Source organism: Heptranchias perlo, chromosome 11 (assembly GCF_035084215.1).
Source record: "Heptranchias perlo isolate sHepPer1 chromosome 11, sHepPer1.hap1, whole genome shotgun sequence".
NCBI lineage: Eukaryota > Metazoa > Chordata > Chondrichthyes > Hexanchiformes > Hexanchidae > Heptranchias > Heptranchias perlo.
This window is the reverse complement of record NC_090335.1, coordinates 76,735,782-76,748,032: the sequence shown is the minus strand read 5'-3', so window position 1 is coordinate 76,748,032 and position 12,251 is coordinate 76,735,782. Positions and strand designations below refer to the sequence as shown.

General features: G+C 49.6%; 1 protein-coding gene across 1 annotated transcript in view; it reads left to right on the top strand.

The window, feature by feature from the left end:
* Positions 1 to 2,946: 2,946 nt before the first annotated feature.
* slc37a1 (solute carrier family 37 member 1) overlaps positions 2,947 to 12,251 on the top strand; it is a 107,698-nt gene continuing 98,393 nt past the window's right edge. Inside the window, exons 1-2 of the mRNA XM_067992250.1 lie at positions 2,947 to 3,095; positions 5,242 to 5,461. Of these exons, the coding sequence (XP_067848351.1) occupies positions 5,406 to 5,461 (56 nt within the window). The 5' untranslated portion in view covers positions 2,947 to 3,095; positions 5,242 to 5,405. The remainder of the gene's footprint in view (positions 3,096 to 5,241; positions 5,462 to 12,251) is intronic.

Sequence of the window (12,251 nt, the reverse complement as noted above, 5' to 3'; positions counted from 1 at the left end):
ACAAAGAACGATCAATACATGGAACAGACTTCCATTTGGGTAGTGGAATCATCTAAAAAACAAGTGAATTGCAGAAATAAAAATCCACATTTCCAGAGAAAATCAGGTGTGGATTACAGTGACATACAAATGACAATGAAGACAAATTCTGGGTCAGTCTGGTCTGAGGCAAACTGCACGGTCCAATGCATAGAAAGGTGATCATACACTTTGCTCTCCTTTATATTGACACTGGGATTGAGTAAGGAGTTATTCCATTTTGAACTCTGAATACCCTGATCCAGAAATGGAATAATTTGAGGGCAACCTGCAGTTGAAGTGAGATGGGAAAAGAAGGCAGGCTGTGAGTTTCCCTTGTGATTTTATCGGTAGGAGTCGACAAGCCAAAAGTGGTGAAAAGACCTAAACAAGGAAGGATAATGGCAGAATTTGTGCCGAGTTTGAGCAAGGGTATGAGCTAAGTAACTGAGTCAGGAGAGAGTCCCTGGTTTTGCTAAATAGTTACTTCCTCCCCCTGCCTTAGGCTTCCCCACGCTATGAGCAAGACGAAGAGATGGCCCATCCCAGTCCTTAGCCAGGAGCTTTTTCTTAGAAAGTAGTGCAAGTAGAACAATCTGACCATTTCTCTTGCCTCACTCTGTGGGAAGTGTCATCTTCTCATGCTGTCCCAGCTAGCACTGAAAACTCACTGTGACCAATCGGCTTCACAGTTTATATACACCCTACCTCATGCCGTGCCCAGTGTGACATTGATCCTATGTTTCATACTGAATCTGCCAATCTGACACTGAAACAGAACCTGAAAATAGAATAAACTTGCATTTAAACAGCGCTTTCACCACTTCAGGACGCCCCAAAGCGCTTCACGGCCAATGAATTGTTTTGAAGTGTAGTAACTATCGTAATGTAGGAAACCCCCACAGCAGCCAACTTGCGCACAGCAAGATCCAACAAACGGCAATGAGATAAATAATCAGATAATCTGTTTTTAGTGATTTTGACTGAGGGATAAATATCGGCCAAGACACTGAGAGCACTCCCCTGCTCTTCTTCAAATTGTGCCATGGAATCTTTTATATCTCTGAGACAGCAGACCAGGCCTCTGTTTAATGTTTCACCTGAAAGGCAGCAGCCCGGACAGCGTACCACTCCCTCAGTATTGCATTGAAGTGTCAGCCTGGATTATGTGCTCAACTCTATGTGGTGGTGCTTGAACGCACAATCTTCTGACTCAGAGGCAAGAGTGCCACCACTGAGCCAAAGCTGACATCTAAATTCATTGTGTTCATAGAAATTATTAGGCGATGTAAAATATCTGAGTCGATGGGAAGCACTGACTCAGCCCACTGAGCCTCTGGACAGCTTATGACTTTCCACCACTTGTTGGGGACAGGATTTGGGGACCTGTCAGCACGGATCCAAGTTCGGAACTACAACTCCCAGGGTGCACGGAGGCCGCGCATGCTCAGTGTAGACATGTTGGGGCGCCACGGCTGGTGCGCGCGGCGAGCGGGCGCGCATGCGCAGTCCCATGTTCGCGCGGAGACCAGTGCACCTGTTGCGCGAGCCGGAAGCGCCAAGCGCCGGTTGTCAGCGCCTCAGGTGAGGGAGCGCCGGTCACCACAGGTAGGTCCCGGGTCCGCGCTCCGCCTCAGGTGAGGGAGCGCCGGTCACCACAGGTAGGTCCCGGGTCCGCGCTCCGCCTCAGGTGAGGGAGCGCCGGTCACCACAGGTAGGTCCCGGGTCCGCGCTCCGCCTCAGGTGAGGGAGCGCCGGTCACCACAGGTAGGTCCCGGGTCCGCGCTCCGCCTCAGGTGAGGGAGCGCCGGTCACCACAGGTAGGTCCCGGGTCCGCGCTCCGCCTCAGGTGAGGGAGCGCCGGTCACCACAGGTAGGTCCCGGGTCCGCGCTCCGCCTCAGGTGAGGGAGCGCCGGTCACCACAGGTAGGTCCCGGGTCCGCGCTCCGCCTCAGGTGAGGGAGCGCCGGTCACCACAGGTAGGTCCCGGGTCCGCGCTCCGCCTCAGGTGAGGGAGCGCCGGTCACCACAGGTAGGTCCCGGGTCCGCGCTCCGCCTCAGGTGAGGGAGCGCCGGTCACCACAGGTAGGTCCCGGGTCCGCGCTCCGCCTCAGGTGAGGGAGCGCCGGTCACCACAGGTAGGTCCCGGGTCCGCGCTCCGCCTCAGGTGAGGGAGCGCCGGTCACCACAGGTAGGTCCCAGTCCCCATAGGTGCTCCACCCACCCCCGTCACCACAGGTAGGTCCCGGTCCCTGTCTCCATCCCCCCCCCTTTCCCGGTCACCAGAGACAGGTCCCGGGCCCGGTCCCCGCCGTGCGCCCCCCCCGCCCCGCCCCGCCCTGTCACTAAAGGCAAGTCTCCCGGGCCCGGCCCGATCCGATCCCAGTCACAGGCCGGCGGGTCCCCCTGGACTGCCGGTCGGTATTCCTTGTATGGGAGGCGACTCCCTCTGCGTCTCGCGGCGGGGCAGTTACTTTTTAAACCTTCCGCTCGGTGATGGGCAGGTCGCGGGTCGGCTCGCGGCGGGTGGGATATTAGTGAGCAAAGCGGGAAAGGCGTGTAATGAAACCCCCCCTCAACGGGTACAGGGGTCCCATCACAGTGGGACTGGAATCAAACCACCCCGGCGGGTACCGGGATCCCCATATATTGAACTCAAGCGCCTACCGAAGCGGGTACTGGGACCACTGCAGCAGATATGGGAGCCCACCGTACTGGATACAAGCTCCCACTGCAACAGGTTTGGGTCTCCTGTAATGGGTACAGGGATCACACCGCAATAGGTGCAGTGACCCACCCACCTGGACCCACTGTGCCCGATATGGGACCCACCTGGCTCCACTCCACTGCGCCAGGTATTTTAACTTTGGAAATTAAAATCACTACTTTTTTTTGACTCCTTGGAATAGATACTCGGCAAGAGTGAGGGGATGAGGCTGAGTCCTGGGAGTCAGGCAGAAATACTCATTCATTCCACATAGAAACTTAACATCAACGATACAGAGAACTGTTTGCCAATTTCTGCACCGCACTCAGAAACATACCAGTGATCACAGGACACACCGGGGGCTTGGAAAGTGAGTATTTGCTAGAGGAGACGAAAGTGTTTCATGTTAAAATAAAATTTGATACGATTGGTTCTCTGTTGTATCTAATTGTGCTGTAGTATCTTGTGATCAAATTGAAAGGTCACATTGTCCATCGGCTGTTCCACTTGCTTTTGGGGTGAGTTGTTTAGTTTCCATGTGTGTGTATTGAGATCGGGGAATCGGTGGGACGTGTTTGTGGAGTGCTGCATGTTACTTCGAGTCTGTCTACAAACTGACAAAGATTTCTCTTTGAAATACAACCAGAACTCTGGGTCTGTGCTGGTTGGGCTTCCCACGTCATCTTTCGACCATTGTTTTTGGCAACATCCTGATATTACAAATAGAAAGTTCATTATCTCAGCTCCGCATGCAATTACTATTTTGGCTCTAGAACGTGATCACAGAAATGCCCTCTCCCTTTTGAGTGGTTGAAGGTGGCGGGGGGGGGGGGGGGGGGGGGGTTGTCACTGTTTCAAAAAGGAGATTTGAGAATAGGAACTGGAGAGAAATACAGCTGCAAAAACACCAGTTGTGAAAGTGTGAAACCTGCAGATCAGTTATTGATATTTCCATGAATTGAATAGACTGATGAGATATTCTCCCATTATCAGATTTGATGAACCTTTGGTATCTGTGGGAGAATCCTTGAGTGGAAAATTGAGTGGAGGGGCGCAGATCGTTTTGCTTGTTCCCTGTAGGTAGGTGCAGGACTGTCGCCAACCCTGAGTGGCTTTTATCAGAACCATGTGATAGTTGTTATAACTGTGACCGTGATTGCCCGTTGGCTGTCAGTAAATGCGTCACTCGGCATGGAACTGACCAGGAACCACCACGTTGGAGCTCTGGTCTGTGCTAAGTTAACAGGTCTCAGGTGGGCAACAGTAGGGCTGCCCCAATTAGCATTAGTCCCCCTGGTCTTGGCATCAGGAAAATCAACCAGGGCTCCTGACCCTGACTGCTATACATTGGTTCCTTGCTGTAAAGTGTGTGTATGTGTGGTAGTTGGATGAGAACCAGATCAGGCTGGGTTACAGCACCCCCTTCCCCCACTGGTGTGTCTAGATCCACGTGAAGAATGGCCACTGTGGGGAGTGGCCAGCACACATGATCAGCAGAAGTGAGCATCATTGGGGTGAGTGGTAGAAAATCCTAGAATGATACAACACAGAAGGAGGCCATTCAGCCCATTGTGCCTGTGCCAGCTCTTTGAAAGAGCGATCCAATTAGCCCCATTCCCCTGCCCTTCCCCCATAACTCTGCAAATTTTTCCCATTCAAGTATTTATCCAATTCCCTTTTTAAAAGTTATTATTGAATCTGCTTCCACCAACCTTTCGGGCAGTGCATTCGAGATCATAACAACTCGCTGCGTAAAAATGTTTTTCCTCATGTCGCCTCTGGTTCTTTTGCCAATTATCATAAGTCTGTAAAACCCTTCATGATTTTGAACACCTCTATCAAATCTCCCCTTAATCTTTTCCGCTCCAAGGAGAACAATCCCAGCTTCTCTGGCCTCTCCACATAACTGAGGTCTCTCGTCCCTGGTACCATTCTAGTAAATCTCCTCTGCACCTTCTCCAAGGCCTTGACATCCTTCCTAAAGTGTAGTGCCCATAACTGGCCACAATACTCTAGGATATTGTCTGGAAAAAAATTATCTGTTTAGAACAGATTTTATTGCACTGAGCTGAATATACAAGTTATTGAAGAACAAGTAAGTCAACTATCCTTAACTTCTTTAGTTAGCCATGGATGGATCACTCTTCCCTTGGAGTTTTTATCTCTCAATGGAATGTACGTTCATTGAGAATTATGTAATATTTCTTTAAATGTTCACCATTGCTTATCTACTTATATCTTTCAATCTAATTTCCCAATCTACCGTAGTCAACTCGTCCTTCAGTAATTGGCTCCTTTTGTTTTAAAAAAATGATGACAATAGAGAACCTGTGTGACTGGCTACTCCCACTATGTTAACATATCAGTGACGAGTTCTGGTGACAGTGAGACTGTGATTCAGAAGTACTGTCAGTGCAATCAAAAACTCATTGCTAATAATGTTCATTGTCAGTTTCAACAAGTGCTTTTAATGATCTGACATATAATAAATAATAATTATCTGTTTTTCTACCAAGTTTTCATTGAGAAAAGCACTGGAAGAGAAACAGAGGGATGAAAGCTGCCATTACCAGGCCTTTACTTGAATAGAAATACTTGAAGCCAAGAGCCACTTGCTTTACAAGCAACAAGGTGAAAACTTTTACTAGCTTGCAGGAGTTCAGAAGACTGGGAACAATCAATGGCATCACTTCCCCTAGGAATTCGCTTTATAACTTCATTTACACGGGACCAATGGTAAGTTCAGCTTTGTTGGGGCGTTGCTGTCTTTTGTAATCACTTCCTATTGTGTGTTGTAGCAGTAAGTTAATTGAAGCTTGTCTATTTTTGAATCTTGCATCATACCTACGCGGTGTTTACTTGTCCTTTTTGCCCTATTGTGCCGGTGCTAGCTATATGCTATAAAATATCATTACTTTTTGTTATCTATTAAAGTAAATAGACACTCCTAGAATTGTCTCAAAGAAGAGCTTGTGATCAAAGATACTGCTGAAAAGTGGAGATGGGTTTCATTTCCGTGGTTTGGTACAGTTCAGAATTGGTCAGAGCTATGGTAGTTTTGATAAATAACCTATGTAAACATGCCTTGTCTTCAAATTCTGTACTAATGCTGCTCCCCTGGCTAACATTCCTACAGTTGTGTAATGCTGGGTGTGTACAGTGCACCTCTTCCACAGCAGTGTTCTGTCAGATGTTTTCTGTAAATGTCTTTTCTATTCATTCTTTAAGCAGTTCCTCTTTACGGGCCACAATTCCCCAGCTGAAGGGCTGAACAGGTCACCTGTTCCCAGACTCCTCTTGCTTCTGAATCTGAGTGGGAGCCCCAGGCATGAACACATGCTTTACCATTCCGTGATACACCATTTTGGTACACTGGCAAACTATGCCAGCGTGCAGGCCTGAGAAGGGTAACCTTGTGTGGGATTTAATCCTGCCTGCGTCTGTTATATATAAAAAAGGACATTTCTGCAATAGATTTCACCAGTTCACACAGCAGAAAATGTATGCTGAAGATATCTAGCAGTAATAAATGGTACGGTACTCACCATAGATAAAAGGGAAAGTAAGCTTAGGGCGAGTACTTTTTGTTCAAAGTATTCACTTTGCAGAAAATAATATATTAAAATCTACTTTGTTGTTTAAAAAAAAAATGTCATTCAGAGGAACTGTGCTAGGACAGCAGGTCAGACATTGTCTTTCATCTCTGTGACCTTGGTTCACATCCAGCCTAGACTGATGGGATGAAAGTTTCCTCTGTCTCCTGGCCGTAAGGGGTCCGTGTGAATGAGTCTGGCCAATCTTAATCCAGTTCCCAGTGGACATGGTCCCGTAGCAAAAACTGTTCCTCAGGCACAAGATGGCTGGTGTAAGAAATGGAAATAGTTACATTAATGCAGTGAGGGGGGTGCGTTTCTGAGATGGGGCTGAGGCATGTTGTTGGGACAGAGTGGAGAGAGCTTTACTCTGCATCCAGCTGTGCTGTATCTAACTTGGGACTGCTTGATGCTGACATTGAGTGTCTGAAATGGGAATAGCTCCATTCTGCAGTACTAACATCCCTCACCCTGATGAGAACAAATATTTTACAAGAATTTTTAAAAATCAGGATCTTTCCTTGCTAAGCTGCTTCTCATGAGGTCACTGATCGGAATGGCTCTGTGTAGCCCACAGTGGCTGTGAAGGGAACATGTGGCTGGGGTCTCAGATTGGCATAAGAGTTGCTGTAAATAAATTACACTGTAAGTTGGGTGCTTTGTCTTCAGTGTGGTTTCTCATCATTCTATGGCTCTCAGACCCTGGAGTCTGAAATCCTGGTGCTGCTGTTTCCTATTGAGCGTCTCTGGGGTGTGTGAATTGCTCTCTGTTGGTGATATCACTGATGTGTAACGTTCCATACGTACACACTCACTGTCACTGTGTGATGCTCCATGTGTACACACTCCGTCACTGTGTGATGCTCCATGTGTACACACTCCGTCACTGTGTGATGCTCCATGTGTACACACTCCGTCACTGTGTGATGCTCCATGTGTACACACTCCGTCACTGTGTGATGCTCCATGTGTACACACTCCGTCACTGTGTGATGCTCCATGTGTACACACTCCGTCACTGTGTGATGCTCCATGTGTACACACTCCGTCACTGTGTGATGCTCCATGTGTACACACTCCGTCACTGTGTGATGCTCCATGTGTACACACTCCGTCACTGTGTGATGCTCCATGTGTACACACTCCATCACTGTGTGATGCTCCATGTGTACACACTCCATCACTGTGTGATGCTCCATGTGTACACACTCCATCACTGTGTGATGCTCCATGTGTACACACTCCATCACTGTGTGATGCTCCATGTGTACACACTCCATCACTGTGTGATGCTCCATGTGTACACACTCCATCACTGTGTGATGCTCCATGTGTACACACTCCATCACTGTGTGATGCTCCATGTGTACACACTCCATCACTGTGTGATGCTCCATGTGTACACACTCCATCACTGTGTGATGCTCCATGTGTACACACTCCATCACTGTGTGATGCTCCATGTGTACACACTCCATCACTGTGTGATGCTCCATGTGTACACACTCCATCACTGTGTGATGCTCCATGTGTACACACTCCATCACTGTGTGATGCTCCATGTGTACACACTCCATCACTGTGTGATGCTCCATGTGTACACACTCCATCACTGTGTGATGCTCCATGTGTACACACTCCATCACTGTGTGATGCTCCATGTGTACACACTCCATCACTGTGTGAAGCTCCATGTGTACACACTCCATCACTGTGTGAAGCTCCATGTGTACACACTCCATCACTGTGTGAAGCTCCATGTGTACACACGCCCTGATGTGTGAAGCTCCATGTGTACACACGCCCTGATGTGTGAAGCTCCATGTGTACACACGCCCTGATGTGTGAAGCTCCATGTGTACACACGCCCTGATGTGTGAAGCTCCAAGTGTACACACGCCCTGATGTGTGAAGCTCCAAGTGTACACACGCCCTGATGTGTGAAGCTCCAAGTGTACACACGCCCTGTCACTGTGAAGCTCCAAGTGTACACACGCCCTGTCACTGTGAAGCTCCAAGTGTACACACGCCCTGTCACTGTGAAGCTCCAAGTGTACACACGCCCTGTCACTGTGAAGCTCCAAGTGTACACACGCCCTGTCACTGTGAAGCTCCAAGTGTACACACGCCCTGTCACTGTGAAGCTCCAAGTGTACACACGCCCTGTCACTGTGAAGCTCCAAGTGTACACACGCCCTGTCACTGTGAAGCTCCAAGTGTACACACGCCCTGTCACTGTGAAGCTCCAAGTGTACACACGCCCTGTCACTGTGAAGCTCCAAGTGTACACACGCCCTGTCACTGTGAAGCTCCAAGTGTACACACGCCCTGTCACTGTGAAGCTCCAAGTGTACACACGCCCTGTCACTGTGAAGCTCCAAGTGTACACACGCCCTGTCACTGTGAAGCTCCAAGTGTACACACGCCCTGTCACTGTGAAGCTCCAAGTGTACACACGCCCTGTCACTGTGAAGCTCCAAGTGTACACACGCCCTGTCACTGTGAAGCTCCAAGTGTACACACGCCCTGTCACTGTGAAGCTCCAAGTGTACACACGCCCTGTCACTGTGAAGCTCCAAGTGTACACACGCCCTGTCACTGTGAAGCTCCAAGTGTACACACGCCCTGTCACTGTGAAGCTCCAAGTGTACACACGCCCTGTCACTGTGAAGCTCCAAGTGTACACACGCCCTGTCACTGTGAAGCTCCAAGTGTACACACGCCCTGTCACTGTGAAGCTCCAAGTGTACACACGCCCTGTCACTGTGAAGCTCCAAGTGTACACACGCCCTGTCACTGTGAAGCTCCAAGTGTACACACGCCCTGTCACTGTGAAGCTCCAAGTGTACACACGCCCTGTCACTGTGAAGCTCCAAGTGTACACACGCCCTGTCACTGTGAAGCTCCAAGTGTACACACGCCCTGTCACTGTGAAGCTCCAAGTGTACACACGCCCTGTCACTGTGAAGCTCCAAGTGTACACACGCCCTGTCACTGTGAAGCTCCAAGTGTACACACGCCCTGTCACTGTGAAGCTCCAAGTGTACACACGCCCTGTCACTGTGAAGCTCCAAGTGTACACACGCCCTGTCACTGTGAAGCTCCAAGTGTACACACGCCCTGTCACTGTGAAGCTCCAAGTGTACACACGCCCTGTCACTGTGAAGCTCCAAGTGTACACACGCCCTGTCACTGTGAAGCTCCAAGTGTACACACGCCCTGTCACTGTGAAGCTCCAAGTGTACACACGCCCTGTCACTGTGAAGCTCCAAGTGTACACACGCCCTGTCACTGTGAAGCTCCAAGTGTACACACGCCCTGTCACTGTGAAGCTCCAAGTGTACACACGCCCTGTCACTGTGAAGCTCCAAGTGTACACACGCCCTGTCACTGTGAAGCTCCAAGTGTACACACGCCCTGTCACTGTGAAGCTCCAAGTGTACACACGCCCTGTCACTGTGAAGCTCCAAGTGTACACACGCCCTGTCACTGTGAAGCTCCAAGTGTACACACGCCCTGTCACTGTGAAGCTCCAAGTGTACACACGCCCTGTCACTGTGAAGCTCCAAGTGTACACACGCCCTGTCACTGTGAAGCTCCAAGTGTACACACGCCCTGTCACTGTGAAGCTCCAAGTGTACACACGCCCTGTCACTGTGAAGCTCCAAGTGTACACACGCCCTGTCACTGTGAAGCTCCAAGTGTACACACGCCCTGTCACTGTGAAGCTCCAAGTGTACACACGCCCTGTCACTGTGAAGCTCCAAGTGTACACACGCCCTGTCACTGTGAAGCTCCAAGTGTACACACGCCCTGTCACTGTGAAGCTCCAAGTGTACACACGCCCTGTCACTGTGAAGCTCCAAGTGTACACACGCCCTGTCACTGTGAAGCTCCAAGTGTACACACGCCCTGTCACTGTGAAGCTCCAAGTGTACACACGCCCTGTCACTGTGAAGCTCCAAGTGTACACACGCCCTGTCACTGTGAAGCTCCAAGTGTACACACGCCCTGTCACTGTGAAGCTCCAAGTGTACACACGCCCTGTCACTGTGAAGCTCCAAGTGTACACACGCCCTGTCACTGTGAAGCTCCAAGTGTACACACGCCCTGTCACTGTGAAGCTCCAAGTGTACACACGCCCTGTCACTGTGAAGCTCCAAGTGTACACACGCCCTGTCACTGTGAAGCTCCAAGTGTACACACGCCCTGTCACTGTGAAGCTCCAAGTGTACACACGCCCTGTCACTGTGAAGCTCCAAGTGTACACACGCCCTGTCACTGTGAAGCTCCAAGTGTACACACGCCCTGTCACTGTGAAGCTCCAAGTGTACACACGCCCTGTCACTGTGAAGCTCCAAGTGTACACACGCCCTGTCACTGTGAAGCTCCAAGTGTACACACGCCCTGTCACTGTGAAGCTCCATGTGTACACACGCCCTGTTACTGTAATGTTCATGTGTACTCCCTGATGAGTGATGCTCTATGACAGGGTAGATGCTGAGAGGCTGTTTCCCCTGGCTGAGAGTCTAGAACTCGGGGCATAATCTCAGGATAAGGGGCTGGCCATTTAAGATTGAGAGAAGGAGGAATTTCTTCATTCAGAGGGTTGTGAATGTTTGGGATTCATTACCCCAGAGGGCTGTGGATGCTCATTTGTTGAGTATATTCAATTGTAAACAATTGTATCTGTTTTTAATATAATGGGTCATTTGCTGGCTCTCTCTGCCTTCCGGATGTTTCTGCCTCTCTCTGTTTTTTTTCTCTTTTTTTTCCCTGTTTGTTTTTTTGTTGAATGTGTATTCGGGGGTTCTGCAGGTGACACCTCTCTGTCTGAACGCGGTGATTGCCTTGGCAACGGGCAGTTGCAGGGGCAGTCTGTAAACACCATGTATTGTTCTATATGTATAAATGCGTAGGCTTCAAGGAGCTCCTGAAACATTTACCTGAGGAAGGAGGAAGTCTCCGAAAGCTTGTGAATTTAAAATAAAATTGCTGGACTATAACTTGGTGTTGTAAAATTGTTTACAATTGTCAACCCCAGTCCATCACCGGCATCTCCACATCACGAGTATATTCAAGGCTGAGATCGATTAGATTTTTGGACTGTAAGGGAATCAAGGGATATTGGGATCGGGTGGGAAAGTGGAGTTGAGGTCAAAGATCAGCCATGATCTTATTGAATGGCGGAGCAGGCTCAAGGGGCTGTATAGCCATCTCCTGCTCATATTCCCATGTTCTTATGTCCATGTGTACATACTCCCATCACACTATGAAACTATGTGTACACACTCCCTTATGTCTGATGTTGCTTGTGTACACACTCCGTCACTGTGTGATTCTCCATGTTCACACTCCGTCACTGTGACGATCCCTGTGTACATACTCCCTGTCACTGCATGATGCTCCATATGTACAGTCTTTGTCCCTGATGTGTAACGCTGCATACGTTCACAGGCCTACTTCCATCTCTGCAACATTGCCCGTCTCCACCCCGCTCATCTGCTGCTGAAACCCTCATCCATGCTTTTGTTACCTCTAGATTCAACTATTCCAATGCTCTACTGGCTGACCCCCCACCTTGCACCCTCCGTAAACTTCAGCTCATCCAAAACGCTGCTGCCCGTATCCTAACTCGCTCCAAGTATTCTAACTCGCTCCAAGTCCCGCTCACCCACCAACTGTGTGCTTGCTGACCTACATTGGCTCCCGGTCCAACAACGCCTTATTTTCAAATCCCTCTATAGCCTCACCCCTCACACTTTCTGTAACCTCTGCCACCCCTGCAACCCACCGAGATCTGTGTTCTTCCAATTCTGGTCTCTTGCGCATCCCTGATTTTTATCGCTCCACCATTGGCAGCTGTGCTTTCAGCTGCCTAGGCTCTAAGCTCTGGAATTCCTTCCCTAAGCCTCTCTGCCTCTCTCTCCTTT